The following is a 22,329-nucleotide window of genomic DNA, read 5'->3' on the forward strand; positions in this document are numbered from 1 at the left end:
CAGCTTATTTTTTCTCAAATTTTTAATTGTAATATCCGTTCTTTATTTGATTAACACAAGGATTAAAAATTTTTAATTGTGTAATCCTTGTGTTAATCAAATAAAGAAATTAGATAAACATATTCAGGGATCTTTCTTCTCGTTTAAATTTAAAACCTGAAAGAAAAAAGCAAAAAAAAAAAGAAAAAAAAAATCATGCAATTTTTAAATAATCTGATTCCCTGGGAAACCATTAAAACAATATTATTTTATCTATTTTGGACGACGCATGCGCATTGGATGAAGTAAGGGAGAGATCACTAATTCTCGGTGATATCGTAAATATTATACTATCGCAATATTTGTTGGAAAACGATATTTTCTGAAGTCATGACGTCTGACGATATTTTGTGACATCAGAAGGTATAATGCTATATTTGTCATAGTAACTAATATTATTTATTTTTCATATTTTATAATTTTTTCATTTCCCAAATGAAGAAAAAATTATTAATCGTAATTTTATAAATAACTGAGTATTTATGAAAAATTTACTTTTTATTAACTAAGAAACAGAAAAGACTATATAATTTTTTGTGTGTACTTAAATAATGAAAGTTTTTTCGAGTTAATTTTTGTTGCTGATCTAAATAAAATAAAAGAGAAAAACGAATGCTACATATTTGAAAAAATGTATAATGTTAAATAATGATATTTTAGTGACATGAGGTTTTATTTTTTATCTGCTGGTAATCCAAAATATTGCCAAATGTTACTTTTAACGCAAGAAACTGTTACTAACTGGTGGCATAGTGGACTGTTTTCGATACCTCATTTTAAAATATTTATACGAAAACGACAATTGTTTTTGTTGTGGTCGATATATTTTGGAATAGATATATCCGCTAATACAATTTTAGGAGGAAATAACTAATATAAAATTTGAAAAAAAAAAGATATTTGAAAGACAATTTTTCGCAACTTTTAATAAAAATGAACAAATCTGTCTTCAATAACTTTTTTTCGACTTTCTCCTTGTCAATTTTAGTATCAATTAAAATCTTAAGAAAGTTGCCTAAAATGAGAAGTATACAAAGGAAAAACTCAAAAAAAAAAGAAAAAAATTAAGCAATTATGATAAATGGAAACAAGAATTTGACATTTTACCTAGAGCGTTGAATACAAAAACTGGGGCATTTTTACTTATGGTTTGATTTGAGATTATTCTCTGAATTTGTCTCGATATTGCATACATAAAGAGAATTAAATATATATGTCTAATACTAAATTTAAAAAATTGTTAGTTATTGAGTATGTTTCCCTTGATTAGTTTCAAATGAATATGTCTGCATTTGTTTGATTATTTTGTTACATTAAAGGAATAATTTTTTTTACAACTCCTGATTTTATTTTTCAGCAAACCTTCGAAATCTACACACTTACTGGAATGAAGCATATTTTACAATCATTCAAGCTTATCCCTTAGCTTTCGATGTATTACTTGTCTGCTAGTAAGTTTTCTCTAAATAATTTTATTAATTTAACAAGAAAAATCTAGACACTTTTTTTTTAATAATTTAAATTAATTTTGCAAAACACTTGACATAATACATGTTTTTTACACGTATGTCTCTCAGTGTTTCAATATCCTTTCAAAAGAATTTAGAAGCAATGGTTAGTTAAAGCATAAAATTACATTTTCACTTAAATGGGGGAGCAATTTATATAGTCAGGACTTTTAAGAACCATTTATCAATTATCAGGAAATAGCTATTCGTTTTAGTTCCTAGCTAACTGAATTACTAATGCGTTAATTAAAAATGTGATTTATTGCATTTGTAAATCAGAATGAAATTCCATTCTACAAAACCAAAAAACCAGTCTCGTTCTTTTTAAAAATAAATGGAATAAATAAACAAAATTTACACACACCGTGTTTGATTTTTTGGTGTAGGTTATCCTGTTTTCTTCATTATTTATCTTTCTTTTGCCCGCCACTCCAAATCTTATTCTTAAAAGTCCAGATAAACATAATAGGATACCTGCAAGAGACGTAGTGAGTGTATCTCAATCGTGATTGGTTCTTGAAACGTGGTACTTGATTACGTTAGCAACTGTTCTTCCCATTCTATTTCAAATAAGCCAAACCCGTCAAGCATCAATTCTCTTAATTGACACATTTTGTATTCTTTCAAGATTCTTTTGCAAAGATTTCAATGTGTTTTCTATATATTTCTTACTTAACACATAGACAGGCAGGAAACCATGTAGAACATAAACAAACTCCACTAAGTTGCCAGATAACCAAAACAAAAATATATCACAGTTACAATAAAATATATAAACAAATAATAAATTTAACATAACTAAAAGTCGTAGACGAGAAAATATCATATTTCAGCAAATTCGATGATCGATACAACGCTGTATTTAACTAATTTCACGTTAAATAACATTCTAATTTAGAAACTTAGCCATTTTGTTTACCGTGATCAGCTGACGCTGACGTTATATGTCACATGTGCGGGTATCTGTGATCTTCTTCTTCTTCTTGTAAGTACCCAATTATTTTAACTCAATTGTTTAAGCAAGTAAGAACAGTATTTATTATTATATAGCTTGAATAAGAAATTGAAGTGATAACTTGTTATGAACCGCAGAAAGAAATCGAGATTATAGTTATTAATTAAAATATTTGGAAAAGTTGAAATAATAATTGTTTTTTCATTATTATAGTTTTTAATTATTATTTAATTAAATTACATATTATATTGTTTTCCGCTTTTAGAATTATTGTCAAATCAGTTAAAAATTAAAAATAACAATTAAAAAAAAATATACTAAATTGAATTTAAGTTTATATTAATCAGGAAATCAGGACACTAAGCGAAGCGTTTCGATTAAGTTTTATTCGTAAAAATATATGATCCAATTTCAAATAATGTGCTGAATCACACACATTAGTAAAATAATGATAAATTCATGTATATATTTTATTGAAATAAATAAATTAAAATTAAGTATAAAAAAGCGAGTTAGAATGAAAAGTTCGTATTGAAATTACTTATTATATTAACTAAAAATGTAGTAAAATATTAAGAATTACTCATAAAAGAGAATATTTTATAACACAGAGAAAAATTCTAGCAAAAGTCCCGTATTGTATAGTATTAACATTTCTCGCGAAACAAAAAACACAATTCTGGTTATTAAAACTGAAAGATACAGTGCATAAGTCATTCATTTGGTAATTTTTCCATTCATATGGTAGCGCTTTACCAGGAATTCTGGTTTTATTACCACACAAATAGTAAAACCTACAAAGTAAATTTTACCGAATAGACAGTTTTTATGCCATTATCTAAGGCAGTGATTCTCAACCTTTTTTTTGTGGCGGCACACTTTTAACGATTTCGAAATTTGACGGCACACAATGAAAAAAATACGATTAAAAGTTGTTTAATTACCTATTTTACACTGTGTTAAATAGTTTGTGATAATAATTTTGAATGTGAAATAAAATAATATGTACTACAAAAGCACATTCATTAAGGGATTATTTTCTTTCGTCCAATTTTTTATTAGTTACAGTTAGTAACAGTTATTTATTTTTTTACTAGTTATTAATTGTTAGCTTGTTTTCTATAGTTATTAACTGTTATTTTTTTGTGCTTTCTTGTTAACTAGTTTTTTGCTAATTATTAATTGTTCGCTTAATTTTTGTTAGTTATCCTTTGTTAATTTGTTTTTTATATATTTGTTTTTTTAGTTATCCTTTATTAATTTGTTTATTAATTGCATAGCTTACTTTAATGATTAGCTCTTACAACATTTTTTAAAATTGTGCGTCATATACAATTTAAACACTTCCATCTTATTCTCAATATTCCATCTTATTCTCAATATCTATGTGCGTTATTGGTCCTCGTTAAACTGTGCTACCGTAAAGTGCTCGACTTCGCGCGCAGGTCGTCGGGCTACCGAAGAGGGGGTGCCATCCCCTCCGCGGAGGATCAAAATTGTGATGGCATGTCTTCGGATCATCCTCCGGGATGTTTCCCAGACAGTCGCCAATAGCCCATTGTGCAGCTCTAGTGCGACGTAAATTAACAACAACAACAACATATTTTATTTTATTAAGTGATAGACAAAATTTATACTTTTTCGCTTTTATTTTTAAATCTATAAATTTAATTTTAAAGGTTTTTGACCGCCACTACAAAGAAATAGATTAAAGATTTTCAGATAATCCTGAAAATAATCCAGGAAAATCTCTCAAATTCTGATTGTTCTTTCTTAATTAGCAGCTGACATAATATCTTGTTCAAAACCAGAGCTTCAACTTTATTATGAAGATTATCCTGTACTATTATTGTTGCAAGGTTATATGTTGTTGTTTTTTTCCCTCTCTGTCACTTTTTANCTGAAAAAAAAAAAAAAAAACATAAAACAAAATGTATCAATTTTTTGACTTACAATATAAAAATGTCAAATATATAAAAAATCTCATTTTTAAATTTTTTCTCACTTCGTTGATTTTTCAATTGCATTACAGAATTAACATGTCTTTAAACATTAACACTCTTCGACTGCTTTTTTTGTGGGGGGGGAGGATTTTAAAGTACCCAAATACCTTCAAAGGCAAAATTTTAAATTTAGAATGAAGGGGAGAACAATGGGTATAAAAAGACTAAAAGTCACCTTTTTGCAAAATCACGTTTTATTGTTGATAATTATTACTTTTTAATTATCCTTGTGTGATAATACTTATGAAACGATATTTCAAACCATATTCTTATATTGCGATATTGATAACGATATACTTATTTTACGAAATTCCAGTAAAAACGTGTCATAAGAGATTACTTTATTTACGTTTCTGTCTTCATATTTTGTAATCTGGAAATCGTATTTCAAAAATACTTTAAATCATTCTTGAATGGCACGCGTAAGTTAATTTGAATTCGCTCCTCGCCCTATAGATTCCATTTCGCGTTATGTTATTTATTTCCTTTACTCATTATGTTCTTCTTTTTGCTTGATTTGTTCTATTTCATATATTGTTTTTAATTAATGTGTTCTATTTTCGTTTCATAAAAAAAAAGATTTGAGTGCTCCTCACTCTATTCTATTGATATATGTTGCTTCGGCTATATTAATACAATATTAGAAAGCACTCCTTTATGTTGAAATAACCGTGTGAGCTGATGAAGAGGTTATATCTTTTCTTCTCTATTTTGTTTTCTGGAATTTTAATACTTTTTCTCTCTTTTTTTGTCTTAAGATGCATAAAAAAATTTTAAATATTTTTTCAAAAATATTTTTATTTTTGTAATTTTTCTTCTTATTTTTCAATTAATCTTCATTATTTTCCAAGTTTTCTCAATATTTAAACTTATTTTATGAGTTCTATATTCTTGCAATTTATGTGCTCAGTAAATATAATTTATTAATTCTTTTCGTTTTTCTCGCATTTTTTATCCTTTTCGTGTAAATATATATATATACTCAAAAGTTTTCTTTCATTTTAAAATAATTTAACTATGATGATCACTTATACCCATTTGTAATAATAAGTTAACTATAAAACATAATCACACTTGTATTTCTCAGTTTCATTATTTTATTATTTTTCAGTGTCTTCCTCATTTATGGTTTGTCTCATGCTTGTCTCAACTAACAATAATGGGGATTGTTTTAAGCTGGATTCTTTCAAAGTTTGTTTTATTTCTCTTATTTTAATCATTTTAGCATCAATTTTTTTATTCATTTCGCCACTCAAATACTTTTTTTTTTGTTTTCTGTTATTAGATCAATCAGTCTTTTATCCCCAATTTTCACGTTTCTATTTTAAAGTTATAAAAGTACAATTGAACAGTATTATAGTTCAAAACTTTATGATACATAACGCAGCTAATTTTTAAAACACCATGAAAGCATAACGTAAGGATGCTTAGGTAATATTTTATTCAGTTTCTTTAAATCCAGGGTTTACTCCCACTAATCAAAACTAATAGACCACTGACAACCACCACTATCGCTCGTAAAAACCTGGAAAAGCTTTTGAATCACTTCGTTACACGTGATCGCTTTATTTCTCACTAGATAGAAAATCATACACAGTAAAAAATTCTGGCTCCAATAAGAGTTAAAAGTGTTTTTACCGTAAAGTATTACTGAGCAAAATCTCGGATATACCTTAATTTTTACAGTAATATTTATTGTAAAATCACTGAATTATTGTAATTAAATTAATTTTATTGTAAACAAAATCACAATACATTATGCTACGGTAAAAATGAATATTACGATAAAATGGATTTTACGGAACATACAAGGTCCATGACGCATGCTTTTTGCCGTAATTTCATCCAAACTTTTTTGCAGCGCAGCAGTTGTAGTATTTTTGTCCAAGTTATATACTTGTACATAGGCCTAGACTGCCAGGTATTTTGACAGGATTCAGATTTCAAGCGTACATGTCCTAAATTGTTAAAAGAACTAAACACAAAATTTCAAATAAAAATGTATACTCATTAAATATCTGCCTAACTAATGATGTTAAAATGATCCTAATTGTGTATGATAAAAAAAATTTGAATATATATATTTGAATATCAAATTACAAATTATCTCACTTACAAACATAATCATGTTAATATTTGGCAGTGGCTCAAGATAAATATCAAAGTTTAAAATTATCAGATACTTGCATACTTGTTGGCCAATAAATGAATACAAATTTTTAACAATGCCTATTATATCTTTCGTGTTAATTCCGGCCTTTAATGTGCCCTGGTGAAAAAAAAACTAAATTCAAAGTTCGTAATAAAAATATTTGAAAAAAGTGCTATCTGGGTTCAAAAAAAATATGAATCAACGTAATTGGATAAAAAAAAAATTCGGCTTCGGTTCCTTTTGATTCTAGAAATTTTAGCAGTTTTTATTAGCACACCAACGGCGTGTATTAATACACCAAAGGCGTAATAATCCAAAGGGCTATTTTTGATTCTTGCTATAATGACAAAAGAAAAAGTGCGGACAAAACTGCCGAAATATGGTAAGATTTGCAGTGTTTTCGGCTCAATGGGAAAACCAAAAGGCTAGGTAATTTTTTGAACTTTTATGAAAGCAACAATAAAATGTAGATTTGTAGTATTTGATAAAAATTTGTAAATGTGATAAAATTTTGTAACTTTATCACAATACCTTAGAACCTTGCCTAAAAATCATTTATTCGGTTTAATTTACTTTTCACCTTTGTAATATTTACTAAATGTAGGTTAATAAGAACTATAGTCTTGAAAACCAAAATTTCCGGTTAACTGTCACCATATGAACGAAAAAAAAACCAAATATATGTCTTAAACACCGCATAGTTTTGTTTTATTAATCAAAATTATTATTATTAATTATTTTTACTCGAAATTTCATTATCATACAATACTGTAATTTTACCTGAATTGTTGTTTTTCTCTGTGTATTAGGCATCGTTTTAGCTCAAAATGTACATTGTACGGAAATTTGAATTATGCTTTAAAACGTATGAAAATTTTTATTAAATAGTGAATCTCTCAGAAAAATGAATATTTTTCAAACAAATTTCATGGAAAAGGCAAACCGAGTTTTAAACCTTCCTTGCAATAATTCCTTCCCTCGGCAAATAATTTTATAAACACAAATACCACTCTTTTTTAAAAGGATCTTTAAAATGTGTTGACATGTGAAATTTTACATGGGACATATATTTTTGTCACATGAAATTTTTAATGTCATGCTACTTAAAATTACTCTGCCTCTGCAGAATTTTAATAATAAGTTAATATTTTTATTTTTACTTTAACTTAATTTTTCTTAGATATAAATTTTATTATTTACAAGCTGACTATTATTTCCAACTCAATGAATAAAGCTAAAATAATTCTAATATTTTTTTTATTAATATTTTTTGCCTTAGCTGATATCCTTATTTTTATTAGAATAAGCAAAGCACGTTTTTAGTTGCTCATCCCATCAAAATGAACATTAAATGTAATCAATATCATTTTGCATCATGCTGTTGCTTGTGGCTAACTATTGATACATAAAATTTACCCCAATAAGGCGATTTTCTCTAACACACATCTTATTCGAAGGCACGTAAAAGACCTTTTTCCGCAGATTCTCTATAAAAATTAGTATTAAAACTGCACAAATACCACAATACCAGTAGTACCTATTATTTAAATTAATTTAGCAATATTGTCGTCAATAATAGTAGGTTGATTTTCAAATTTTCTCTTAAAAGAATTGAAACCATAATGCTATTGGTCGAAGTCATCTCCTGATAGACAAAAACTGTCATAATCATCAACTTTCTCCAACACATATAGTTTTTAGTGGATCATAAAATCTTAGTTCTACCTAAGTATTTTGGCACCAATTTTTTTTCTATATTTAGTACTTATTAAAAAACACACCCATTGATCAGTTGTGTATACTAAAAGAGTTTAAACATCATTGGCTTTAATAATAGTATGGTGTTTTTTTAATTTTTCTCTTAAACGAATTGGAGTCATTATCAAGATAATTTTGCTTTTCAGTATATAACTTATAGTTTTGTTTCAATAATTGTCTTATACCAGAATTGATAATGCATCATTGGTATCAAAAAGAGTAAAACAAAACTTTTCCTTCCTCCAAAACGAAACGAATTGGTATCATCTTTCAGCTATTTTGCTTTTTAGTACCTAGCTTATTCTTTTTTTTACACTTAGAAAATATTACCAAAAATAATTAGCCATCTTTGATGTTAATAAAGCTATAGAGATTTTATATGCTTCACCTAAATGAATTAGTATCGATTCTCCATGAATTTTGCTTTTTAGTTCATAGCTTTTTTTTTTCCTTTTTCAATTAGTGCATATTACTCAAATTAAATATGCATCATTAGCGTCAATACGATAGCAAGTTGTTTACCTTTCTTATAAACGAACTATTTTTACTTAATTAATCTTGCTTATTAGTATTTTTTCATTCAATTAGCAATGTTATTTAGCTTTAAAGAAATCCGTTTAAAAAGCACAATTATCTATAACTAAATTTCTTATAGAGTTAGTATGTGTATCCGGTCCTACCCCAAGAGTGGGGAAAGACCGAGTGATTTGACTTCTACTACTTACCAATGAATAACAATGAACAACAATGAATATTAAATCTGACAGTTACTAGTTCAAACAGTTCAGTTTTTACAGGGCCTTTGAATCTCAGCTACCCAGTTTTGTCCAACTTTCCCCTTAGTTTCTAAGAACAGAAAGAACTATATTTTTGTATGTGTGTCTTGAAAAAGTCAACTTTTAATATTTTTGTCTGATGAGTTGAATAAACATACGCCTTGTCAAAATCACTGGTATTGAATGGTTAAAATGATGTATAATGGTACTTTTTTGAAACATAGAAATAATGTATAATAATTACGTTATGCTGATTACTTAAGTTTGTTTTACATTACTAATAAAAAATATTAAAATATGAAAAAAATGAAATAAACTACTTCTTTTCATTAATTAGAGCTATAAGCTCACGAACATCACTGATATTAGACTTAAAATATTTGATAAAACAGAATCATCTGCAGTTTAATTTGTATTGATTTCGAGTCCTCAACTAATGAGAAAATTCTCTTTTTTCTAACGTCTCTCTCAAACGATCTAATTGAAATTTTTGAACGATATTCGTCGATGAGGCAGTGGGGGGGGGGNGGCAGTGGGGGGGGGGGGAGCTAAAATTTTTCATTCACCCCTTGTCCAAATTTTAAGACGCCAGTACAAATGATTCTGACACAGAAAGTCACACAAGCACACTCTTCATTTTATTTTATTATACATATCTAAAATTTCCTGTAATTTAAATATTTCTCTTTGTATAACAACCTTGTTTAACCATGCATTAAGATGTATTGATTTTCTTACGTCTTATGGAAAAACACACATAACAATTATCTATTTTTGATGAAAATATGAATTATTTTTAAACATGAAACGCTTTCTGTAATTTTATTGCAAACTGAAAGACGAGATATCACTACAATTATAGATGTTTCTAAACACCTGAAACTTTTCTTACGAGTAGCAACGGAAATTAAGGTCCCCTAGCTATCCGTATCATGAACTGAGATTAAATAATATTAATATTTATACTTAATATTAATATTTATACTTAATATTAATACTTATACATTATTAATACTTATTTATTTTGTAAGCAATAATAAAAGTATACCTTTTGTACGTTATTTAGTGCAACTAAATTGGCGTAATTAACAACAGTTTTATTTAACGACCCTCGTGATATTATAGATTCATATAGCTCATGATTTTATATTTTTTTCTGACAAATGTGCTATAAACTAAAGCTACTGTATTAATTTTATTTCATAAATCAAAACAACTGAATCTTGTTACTCGCTGATGCTTATTGATTAAATACCATTTTTTTTACAGGAGAATGAAACTTGGGATATTAATTATTTTTCTTTTATGCGTTGGTTGTAATGCAACTGTTGGAGTTTTAACTTACACTCATGATCTGCCTCCTTCGTTTGTGCCATATTTTGCTAACGGGTAAGAATAAAGATCAATCATTTTTTTAATAATAAACAAATTAAAATTATGTAAAATATACTTAAGAGTGTATTTAAATGCATTTGATAAAGGTGTTTAACCTGGAAAACTTACGAATTCAAATTTCATTAGTAAATAATTTCCTCCCTTCTCATGTGTTTAGTTACAATATCTCATCCCTTCAATATCAATATCCCTTCTCATGTATTTAGTTACAATAAGAGCGTTTTCTTAAACATTTTCATTCCAATGTAATGAACTTTCTCAGTATGATATTAAATAGTGGTAATATTTATACGAATTTGTCTATTTATGATCAAAACTTACCAATTTGCTAGATAAATATTTCAAAACCTTTGAAAAGCAACAAATTAAATATTTTGGAAGTATAGTTGCTTAAATTGAAATATTCATTCGAATTTAAAAGTGAGAATAATGGGAATTACCAAATTTCTTTTTTTTTTATTTCATTTTATTACCGTCATTGAACAGCCGACCCAATATTGAACTTACGACTATACTAATGTTCAACTCCATACCCTTGTAATTTTCAACTCAATCCAGAAACAAATGAACTCCTAGAAGATTTGGGAGAAATTTGCCATGGTGTAGGACTTCTTAATGAAACTAACCCAAATTTGTGTTACATGGAGGGGAAAACTACGAAATCTTTCCACGGTCAGCCTGAAGGCAAGGATACTGAAATCCATGATCCGTTGACCAATAAGGATATTTCACGTCGACACTTCGGTCAATGGGAGTCGGGTCTGGAATTCGTACCGACCCCCTATCGCTGGGATTAGAACCAGGATCATCTCATTGGGAGGGGAGAATGCTCTCCATGAGCCATGAAAATCAAGGAGCCTCTATTTTATTACAATCAGTCAAATTAATTTGAAAATAAAAGAGGAAAAAAAGTGTGTAGCCCATTTACAGCAAAAGAAAATTTAAATATGGAGCTAAGAGATAAAATATTTATGTTTATTATCAATTTAAAAACGTTGTTAGATCCATATTGTAAAATTTAATACCTTAACCCATTGACGCAGAATTTTAATTAAACATATTTTTCAGATTTTCGTAATTTTGTGTTACTTTAGGTTTAAAAGAGTAAGAAATATTATATTTAGCATTTTAATAATTTATGGCTATGAAATATAACATGAATCATTTTCCCGTATTAAAAAGGTAAAAATCTTCCAAACACGGCATACTTCCAAATAATATTAATAATTTGTGCTCAATTGCAGTTATTTAGATCTAAGAGAAAGAGTTATTTTTCATTAAAATTTACAAAGCAATTTCTCATAAATAAAATCAGCATAAAAACCTGCTTAGAATCAATTGTGCATCAAATAAAATTTTGTCCGGGGGGAAACTTACATTAAATATTAATTCACATTAAAATAAGGTGTCGCAAGAGAGTAATGCAAAATTAGTTTCATTGTAATATGGTGTAAATGCAAACAATACATTCTTGTTTTTTTTTGGAGAGTGCTATTAGAACAATTAGAGTTTCTTTTGTTATATTCGCCTTGCAATTATCGTGTACAAATTTGTAAATGACTAAGAATTTTTTTTTTATTAAAGATTTTCCCTCGAATAAGGACATATTTCATGCATATTAGTATATTTAATATTTACTCATTATCCTGTAATTTATCTTTAATTATTCATGAATTTTTTTTCAGGTCCCCAAGTTTCTTTTTTACAATAAATATTGCTTGGCCTTTAAGTCATTTTGGACCATTTGCTTTGGGAATGCTAAGTGGAATACTAATAGCTAGGCGTGAACAGCATAGAAGCAGAATGGTAATAAAAAATTAAAATTCATAATTTAGAAAGAAAAAAAATGAAAACGAATGAAATGAAAATGAATGAAGTAAGTTATAAAAGTAAAGAAATTTTTTCATTCTTTAATGAAAAAAATTCCTTTCTTTTATAACTTACTTCACTGAATTTTAATTCTGTATAAATATATATTTCAATTTATTACTTTTATTTTATATAGATGTTTAATTTATAAAAATTATTGCGCTAATCTTCTAATAATCGGGCTTTTTAAATAAGTTTCATATTCTATGAGAAATAAATTTGTTTCGAGTCTTTTGTTAATTTATGAAAAATACTTCTGCTGTTAACTGTGGACAACGCAATATAAAAATTAGATGATGATGCTATAGATGATAATTATTTGTATGATAAACATTGCAAACGTTTTGAATGTAATTTTACTAAAATATCTAATTAGAGTCATAATTTTATCTTTCAAACTAATAAAATACCCGTTATTTTACGAAGTCAATAATTATTAATAACTTTTACTTTGTTTAAAGTATTTTTGAAAAAAAAAGTCTTAAAAACTCATCTAATAAAAATAAAATTTAGGTCTAAATCAAAAATTAATCAGAAATATTAATATAAAAAAAAAATAGTTTTTCTTGAGGCACTTTCTTGATCGCATTAAATCTCTAGTAACATCAGTTTTATTATTTCTAGCTTTTAAAGCCTCTTAAAATTTTTTCTGTAAAATCATTAACTGTAATACATTGAAATTTTTTAAAAAAAATATGTTATTATGGTTTTTTATTATAAATTGGTAATTTTTAACATAACTATTCGCATTGACCTAATAAAATGGAATCAATGAAAAAGGTGAAAATTTAATTTACTACAAACTTTAAAAGATTAAATAACTACTAATTTACTTAAGGACGTTGAATATTACGAAAACTTACGTGGAAAAAAAATTGCTCTTAGCAATATATGTCACAAAAATGGTCCTTACTTGGTTGTGACTCCATCTATCGACTCGCTGGGAAACAATATTGTCAAACTACATTCGTTTTTATAATAAATAGAATATCGTAAAACGGCAGAATATTTTTTTAATGCAGCTGTTCTTTTAAAATAGTAGCGATTATTGAGTAGTCTTTTAACTTTCTTTAGCAAGATTCTAAGAAATTTAGCAAAAGAATTTTTAAAAGAGAGTTTGAGGAAAAAATATTATATGTTTTTAATCGTGTAAGTTCGTGTTTATAATATTATGAAAGTTGAATCAGAATTTAACTCGAATTTTTTTAATTAAAAAAATTAAATGTTTATTAATTAAAATTTGTAAACTGAAAATATCTTAACTAAAAATATTAAATATCTTAAAAATATTATTTATCTGCATATTTTAAATGTCTGAATTAAAGATATTATATTTCGGTAAATTAATAGTATCAGCGATATTAAGAATAAAATAAAAAAAAGTGATTTTTTTAAAAAATGTTATTGCTATTCATTTACTAAGAGAAAAAAAACTACGAACTCTTTAAATCAATATTATGTGATTTGAATAATATATTAATAATAATTTCTTTAATTAATAAAATTAAATACTTCTTAAATAAAATTTTTAAATTGAAAAGGTCTTGCTGTGATTAGGCTATTTTCAATGCATTTTAAATTTGGTACTAAAATCAAAATATTTTCACACATAAAAATTTGTAGATTCATTGGCCCAAGAATAATGGCTGGGCAGAAATGTCTTATTTCTGTGTTTTAAAAATTTGCAATATATTAAGTAACGTAATTGGAATTGATTGAACGGTTTCTGAGACTTTGGAAGTCCAAATTATGAATTTTTGAACCTTTTTTAATTTTCAAAATAAATATTTCAAACATTTTAAATTTTAAACACAAAACATAATTAAGCTAAACGATTTGAAAAAAAAAAAGCAAGAAGAATGCCAAAAATAGACATACTGCTGCTTCAGTTCTAATAGAAAAAATATTCTTCTGCGTCCAAACTAAGAATGAAAGATACAGAAAAAAATATTACAAGCCACCATATAAAAGCATGGGTTTACGAAAGTGGAAAGTGGAAACAAGCTTGAACAAGATAGCCAAACAAAAGAAGAAGTAAGAAGCAAGTGTGGATGGGGTAGAAGAATAAAACCCTAGGTTTTGCAAGATATATAAATTAAGAGGAAATGGATTTAGTGAAATTCGAAAAGTATGAAACAAGAAATGATACCCGTAAATCTAAGTCAGTAGCGGATAACCATAAACCATCCGAAATGCCAGCCAACCATTGAAGTATTCGTCAGTTTTCCCGTCATGGATTTCTTGCATACATTGGGCAAAGAAATGTATTCTAAAACATTGCCTTACGGAACCAGCGTATGTTTACTCAACTCACCAGATAAAAAACAATTAAAATAAAATTTTTCAAGACGCACAGACAAAAATTTAGCTCTTTCTGTTTTTTAGAAACTAAGGGGACAGTTGGGCAAAACCAGGTAGCTAAGATTCGAAGGCCCTGTTGGAACTGAATTGTTCGATCTAGTAACTGTTAGATTTAATAAAGATATTCATTGTTAAGTTGTGAAAGTCAAATCATCTGGGTCTGCTCCGCTACCCGGGGAAAGACTGGGACACATACTAACTCTATAGAAAATTTAGATATACTGGAATAAGTGAATAAGTAGCACACATTTCTATTTCATATGACTATACATAAGTTATATATCTGACACAGGCGATTTACATGTAATGTAGAGAGAGGAGCGTGAGGCACTAATGCTCCTGGGACCTGGGATTTTTGAGGGCTTGTACAAATTATCTTACGAAAAATATAGGATTCAAAATTCGAATGTTGAAATAAGCATAAAATTAAATAGATATTCTCTAGATCTAATGCATTTTTTAAAAAAAAATTTTAATCATGTATTTTTTCAAACTTTATTTTCATTTATTTGAAATATTTATTTTAGTTATCCATTAAGTTTATTAGGTATGTTCTAATTATTTATTGCGTAGTTAATGTTTATGTTTAGTTACAAATTTATTAATACTTTTTAAATTCATGAATAAATACAAGTTTTAGGGTTTTCTATTGTAATATAAAAAATTATAAGAATTTGTAAAAGTCAAATATTTCTCTTCTCATATTTTTTCAGTGCATCGGAGCAATTGGTTGGATAGCTTTTATAGGGTTACTATTTTGCATATTTTCTGTTCTTTATTCTTCTCGAGATAATTCATTGGGTGCTTATTGGTCAGCTGTATACGCCGGTGCTCACAGAACTGTTTTTGGTGCTTGTGTGGCGTGGATAATAGTTGCTGGTGGATTTGGTGTTGGTGGTAGGTTAAGTTAAAAATATAAATATTTATTTCCATGCATAATAATATATAGCTCAGCCTGATTTTCTCATAATAATACCTACGACAAATTAAATACAAAATAATGAAACGAGTAATAGAGATATAAATGACTAACAAAATGAATAAATAAAAGAAGCATTATATTCTTACTACGTGCCTTACAGAATTTATTTCGAATCTTAGATATTCAATATAGTTTTGTTTTTTAAACTGCTTATTCTAAAGATTTTATTAATTACCTAGGTTCTATCATTAACATAAATACAAAATAATAGATACACACTTATTTTGAAGTGATTTGGGAGGTACATTTTGAAATTGACCTGCCACCTCGCTGTTTAGCTCCGTTAAGAATTGAAAATATTAATTTTGTACTACAGTTAACCATGATTAGGAACCAGTTCTTCTTGTCACTAAATATTTTTTCTGAAACTGAATAGGAGTCATAAGATAACTTTTTAAAGCAAATCTAGTAACACTAGCATTTTCTTAAAATCATCATTTATAAACCACTTTCAACATAAGATTTCTACAAAAAAATATCCGGATCAAATTAAGGTTTAAAGTACCGGCACTTTGGGTGCATCATATTACACTGTAATTTTTGCAATAATTTTATATAGCTGTATTTTGAGATTTTAAGGTAATTATTAATGTAAAAAATACGTTAATTGTTGTTGAAAAAATTACGGTACATCAGATTGTTCCGTAACATGTCCCGGTAAAACTGTATTATACAGCCGGCATTTTTTGCCGAAATTTGAACTGGAATTTATTAAAGTGTACTCACATTATTATTTACTTTGTTGCATTTTTTCAGGATTTGTAAATAGAATTTTATCATGGAGGATTTTTGACCCATTGTATAAGCTGAGCTTTTATGCCTTTATTATTCATTTCCTCGTAGTTAGTTACTGTATTGGAACAAGTAGAACTCAGATGCCTTATTCTCATGTTGAACTGGTAAGAGCAAATTTTTGACTATACGCATTTTTTTAAATTGCAAATATTTTTTTGCTTATATTTTTCGGAGTTAATTATTTTTGTATTGAATAAATAAAAGAAAACTTCTCTTGTTTATAATTAAACACAATTTTATGAGGTATGTTAATTAAATTCAAGGGATAATATCACAATTAAATGATCATGGTTTCCTCAATCAATATTGAAATAAATTGAAGAAATATAAAAAAGAATTTTAATCTCGAAAAAGGTTTTATGCCTTGAAATGAATAATTAAATTTATTAACCAAAATTATGTTTTTATATATTCATTTATATTATTTGAAATGACCTACAGCATGATAATTGTATACTTTTCTCCGTTCAGCACAGTTATAACTATTTTTGTTTTAAATAAATATTTACAGTATTTTCTTTTTTTTTCTTGAGAATTAATTTTTTTTTGGTTCCAATTAGCACACATAGCTTTATCTTTTAAAGATGAGCAACTTTTTAAAAGAAAAGTATTTATTTCTGTTTAAACACAAATTAAGCTAGCGATGAACATATTGAGCATGGAATATTGAATTCTGTTAATTAATTGAAAAATTGAAATATCCAAACCAGTTTGAAGTTCAATCCACACTAAAACATGAAAAATATGCTAATAGATTTATTTTATGAAGACTCATATATTGCAGCTGCATGGAAATATTAACTCCTAACTGAAGATCCATATTAACTATTTTCCTAGTCTGAAATCAAAGAATTGTTTGATCATTTTAAAAACGTATTTAAAAATAACAAAATATTCCTAAACTCCCTTTTATTTATTTTGGAAATCAGGCTGACTGATTGCATCATTTTTTTTGGATAAGTATGCTTGCTTTTTAGCGGGATAAGAAACGTGATTTCCTATCGCCGACTTTATGCGACTTAACTTCTAAAATATTTTCAACAATAATGCAAGTCAATTATCTAGTCAAGATTCTTTAATCTTTCGGTTGACTTAAATCACTCCTTTTGTGGATAATGTACAGTGCGCAAAATTAAAAACGAACCAACTTAAATAATTTTTGATCAAATGATTGGATCTAAAAATACGGTTTCTTTAAAACTTGATTTCTCAAGAACTATTAGACCAATTTCGCTCAAATTTTGCATTTTGCCATATAAAGTTGCATTCTTTAAAAAGACGTAAAAGTTTGTACACCCTACAACTCAAAATATTTTTGACCATCATTAAATAAAACAACAATAAAAATAGATAATAAAAGTTTAATTTTTTAATTTTTCTTGGATTTAGTTTTGGATTTATATAATTGTGGGCGAAATTTCATATATATTATATGTTACGGTGAAACACCGAATTTTGGAGAATGTCGACATTCACCGGTGAATGTCAACATTCACCAGTCGCTTGGTGTATGTCCGAAATATTCGCTAAATACCCTTATTTCTGACTCTCACCTGTGAATATCAACAATCACATAGTCGCTTTGGTGAATGTCCGAAATATTTGTTATATCCAATTTTATATTAATTTATTCGTTAATATTATTGTATTTATTTGATATATTTATATTTATTCTATATTTTAATACTTACTGACGATAGATTAGAAGAAACATCAGTGTTTGGAGTATCGNAAAGCTAGAATTGATCGAGTTAAAAATCTACGTTTAAACACATACACAAAGTTTCTCATTTGTAGGAACACAAGTATGTTCTAATTATGCAGACAAATTTCCTTCCAACTGCTATTTAAAGGCCAAAATCATTCTCTCCTTGCCAATTAGTATTGCTATGCGAATTCCAGAAGAAACATTTATCACTTCATGGAGCATCTCGTTTAAATTCTTTCATTTGGTTGGTGATTTATTTAAGGCTTTATCCATTTTCACAAAGATTAGATTCTCTTTTCGGCCCTAGATCAAAGTATTCACTTTCAACACTTTCTTGTTTCATTTCTAACTATATCAATGAATATAAGATGAGTCAAAATCAAAAATTAAAATATATTTCATTTGCAAATAGAAATATTTCCAAGTGTTTACAGTAAAAGAATAATTATTTTTTTATATAAAGGCAAAGAAATTGATTAAAATATTTTAGCTCCGCTTTATATATATATATATATATATATATACAACAAGTTGAACATAGAGTTGGTATTTCTTCAGTATGGTAGAAATAAATACGTAAATTTCGTATTTGATGGTAACTTCTTTATGCTCTTTTACTATTTCAAGCTGTGGGGACATTATTAATTGATAGGAATGACGCAAGTATATGAATACTTCAATCAAACAATAGCCCTTTTGGTAATTATAAATTTAACAAATTTTATTATGCCTTACAATTAATTTTGTTTTTATTTCAGGTCAGTCGAATCACATTTTACACAGCTGTTTCATACGTTTCTGCGTATTTTCTCTTTATGCTGCTAGAAATGCCTTTGGGTTCCTTGAGATCAGTTTTGTGCCCAAGAAAGACTCAACAGATAGATGTGACCCCTCTTAACAATTTCAAAATTCCATCGGTAGATATAATCTCTAAAAACACAATAGAAGGATCCGGCAAAGTTTGGTCCATCTCTGAAACGTATTATGGAAAGTTAAAAATATAAACTAAACATGAGGATATTTCATCTTAGAATATTAAAAAAAAACATTTTTAAACACTCTAGTTACAATGGAAAGCGATAATATGAGACGAAATTTCAGAGCTTCGATTAAATAAAGCACTTATTTTTGGCTCATTCACATCTGTTAATTTTCTCTTATGTTCAATTTTTTTTCTGGCTTTATGAATTGCTGTTTCTTCGGTTGAAACGTTTTGCCTTTTTAAACACTAAAATGGAAAATATATTTCAAGCTATAGTTATTAAAAATGCGGGATTAAAAAATTAAAAAAAATATTCTTAATTCTAGTTTAATTTTATAATGAATCGAACCCTTTTAATGCTGGTTGTAGAAAAAATTATTAGCTGTCTTCTTTTATATACTGAAAAATGCAAGAAAAAATTCTCCAAACACGCTAAGTAAACAGATGTTTAAGTATAGTTTTTGTTTCAAAAAACAAACATAAAGTTATAGGTCCTATTAAATAATGATTTTAAGCCCTTACTAAATACCAGTTACTTGAAACCAAATAAAGTGCATTTTTGAGTTTTAAAGTGTTTTTTAATTTAAGTTAAGTACGTTTTATGCAAATGATTTAGAAAAAAGAGCTACGTTTGAAATTATGAACAAATTGCAAACTATTTTCATAATCCATTCATAAGCCATAAACATATTCATATTTATAATTTAAGTATGTCTTTGAGTTAAAATATTTCACTCAATTACAGAATTGTATGTATTTTTATAAATGCATGTATGTTTATATCTTTATTTATTTGAAATTTTGTGTTGTTTTTTAATAAAAAGCTCAAATTGCATGCAATAATTGACGGAAATTCATTATTAGGAAAATAGGTGACGTATTTCAGTTCTGCACATTCTACGTTCTGTATAGCTTACTACGTATTCAACGCCTTTAATATGCATTTCTAGAATTGAAGCAAAAAATTGTGTTCAAAAATATACTCAATAAGTAATGAAAATTAATATTTAAACGAAGAGGAAGAAATATCATTCATTAAATACTGATACAATTTTAATAAAAAAATAATATAAGCAACAAAACATGTTTGATTTTCTCAGGAATTTGACTGAAATTAAAACGAGTTTTTTGAAAAACCTTCTAGTTTCATAGTGCAATCAAACTGATTTTAATATTTTCTTTATCTAAATATCTTCAACAATGGTTTGACAGATTTAAATAATGGTTTTGTTTTCCCTCTCTTAAATATTTTTCATGATCTCAATATGCCTATTTTTATCATTTTTCTTTTTACAAGAAATTTAGAAACATTAGTTAAGCGCAGTGATTTTTAAACATCCTGCATTTAAAAGTCATATTGCTGTAAAAGTGCTAAAATGCAATAAAAGATAGCATACTCAGGGAGTTTACTTCATTTCTGGAATAGATGAAACCGATCATAATTTTCTTGATGAAATAAAAAGAAATGCAACAAATGAAACAATGCTGCACCATTTTAGCAACTTCTTTAATTGGCTGATGCTGTATTTATGTGATTCAATAAACTATTTGAATTAAAGCAAAACCCAGTTTGTTCATCACTATTACTCTTTAATTCACTTTCTGTCGCTTTATTACAAAGTTAAAAAATTTTATGGTATAAAAATAGACCAATTTTATATGAAAATCCTATCTTACTGGTTCTTTAAGAATTTAGGTATTATTTATCTCTTCCCCCCCCAAAAAAAAAATCTACGTATTTATACTAGATTTTATCTCCCTTTAAATTGTTTCTTTCCAAAAACATAAAAGCTATTATGCAAGAAAATTTTTTTATTCAAATTGCATTGCACTGTTGCTGTTGTTGTCTTCCGCCATTGAGGCAGAAATGTGTCTTTTTTACTCTTTTTCAGTAGTGCCATCTTTGGCCAAGAATTCGACTTTTGACACACAGATACGTCACGCTCGTTTATAGGGCGGAAACATTCATTCGTCCACAAATCGTAATTTTGACCTGAACCAGAGAACTATCAATTTCCTATTAAGTATCCTCAAAGGTATTAATTTGATATGGGAACATGGAGGACTTTGTGCCCCGCCAGCTTTAACGTGTACTGGACACCATTTACTACATGGGGAGTCTTCGGCCGGCTGGATTTGCAATGATAATCTTCTTTTATAATAAACCAAAGTCAAGATAACACTTAAAAAGCGGTTTTATAAAAGACAAACGTTGATAAAAATTCTTGGGCAACTGATCCCTCAAAAATTGCCGTTTGCTCTTTAGAATACATTCTACTTATGTTTATAGTTTAAAATAAAGTTCCCCTTTCATTAAGAAGTGTGGCATAGTTCAAAATAGTTTTACCAAATGTTGACTTTTAAATTTAAGTTAATTTACAACTGTTTTTAAGAATTATAGAGGAAATTCCGATAACATTGAATAAGGGGAAAGTATCGAAAATTTTATAATGATGTGGATTTTGCTTTCGAAACAATTTTAATAAATATAAACTTAATGAGTACAATTTTATTTAATTACAAGCTTTGATTATGAAGTCCATTTAAGTTAAATTAAAATCTTTTCATAATACCTACTGATTCCTAGAAACAATTTAAATGCCAATTTTGAACAGATTACAAATTAACATTTGTTAAAATGCTTATACCAGTATAAAGCATAGTCAGAGAGATACATTTTTCTAAGTTTGCAATAAATAAAACTTCAGATTAATGAAGGACCTCGAACACCCTGAGACACACTTATTTTCGGACATTTATTTCAGAACATTTATTAAGAGTAAGGAAAGTTTTTTTTGCTGGTAAAGTTTTGATCGAGTTAATATTAGTTGATTTTTTTCATTTGTAAGAGATTTAGAAGTTTCGCTATGACGAATTAAGGACAATACCAATTTTAATCTAGTACAAAGTTATCATAAGAGTGGAACTTAAATTGAAACTCAAACACCAAGGTAACCAAAATTTATTAAATGGTTTCTTTTTTCTTTTTTTTTTTAAATTTCAGGAAACTTTTTGTTTCTGGTAAGGTTTTTGATCGGTTAATATT

At 27.3% G+C, this 22,329-nt stretch overlaps 1 protein-coding gene across 1 annotated transcript in view; it reads left to right on the top strand.

Moving 5' to 3' along the window:
• LOC122270688 (nose resistant to fluoxetine protein 6-like) overlaps positions 1-19,437 on the top strand; it is a 36,698-nt gene extending 17,261 nt beyond the window's left edge. Inside the window, exons 7-13 of the mRNA XM_043049096.2 lie at positions 1,397-1,490; positions 5,535-5,696; positions 10,461-10,580; positions 12,272-12,392; positions 15,530-15,713; positions 16,555-16,697; positions 19,060-19,437. Coding sequence (XP_042905030.2) covers positions 1,397-1,490; positions 5,535-5,696; positions 10,461-10,580; positions 12,272-12,392; positions 15,530-15,713; positions 16,555-16,697; positions 19,060-19,305 — 1,070 coding nt within the window. The 3' untranslated portion in view covers positions 19,306-19,437. The remainder of the gene's footprint in view (positions 1-1,396; positions 1,491-5,534; positions 5,697-10,460; positions 10,581-12,271; positions 12,393-15,529; positions 15,714-16,554; positions 16,698-19,059) is intronic.
• The last annotated feature ends 2,892 nt before the right edge of the window (positions 19,438-22,329 follow it).

Source organism: Parasteatoda tepidariorum, chromosome 4, assembly GCF_043381705.1.
Source record: "Parasteatoda tepidariorum isolate YZ-2023 chromosome 4, CAS_Ptep_4.0, whole genome shotgun sequence".
NCBI classification, from domain to species: Eukaryota; Metazoa; Arthropoda; class Arachnida; order Araneae; family Theridiidae; genus Parasteatoda; species Parasteatoda tepidariorum.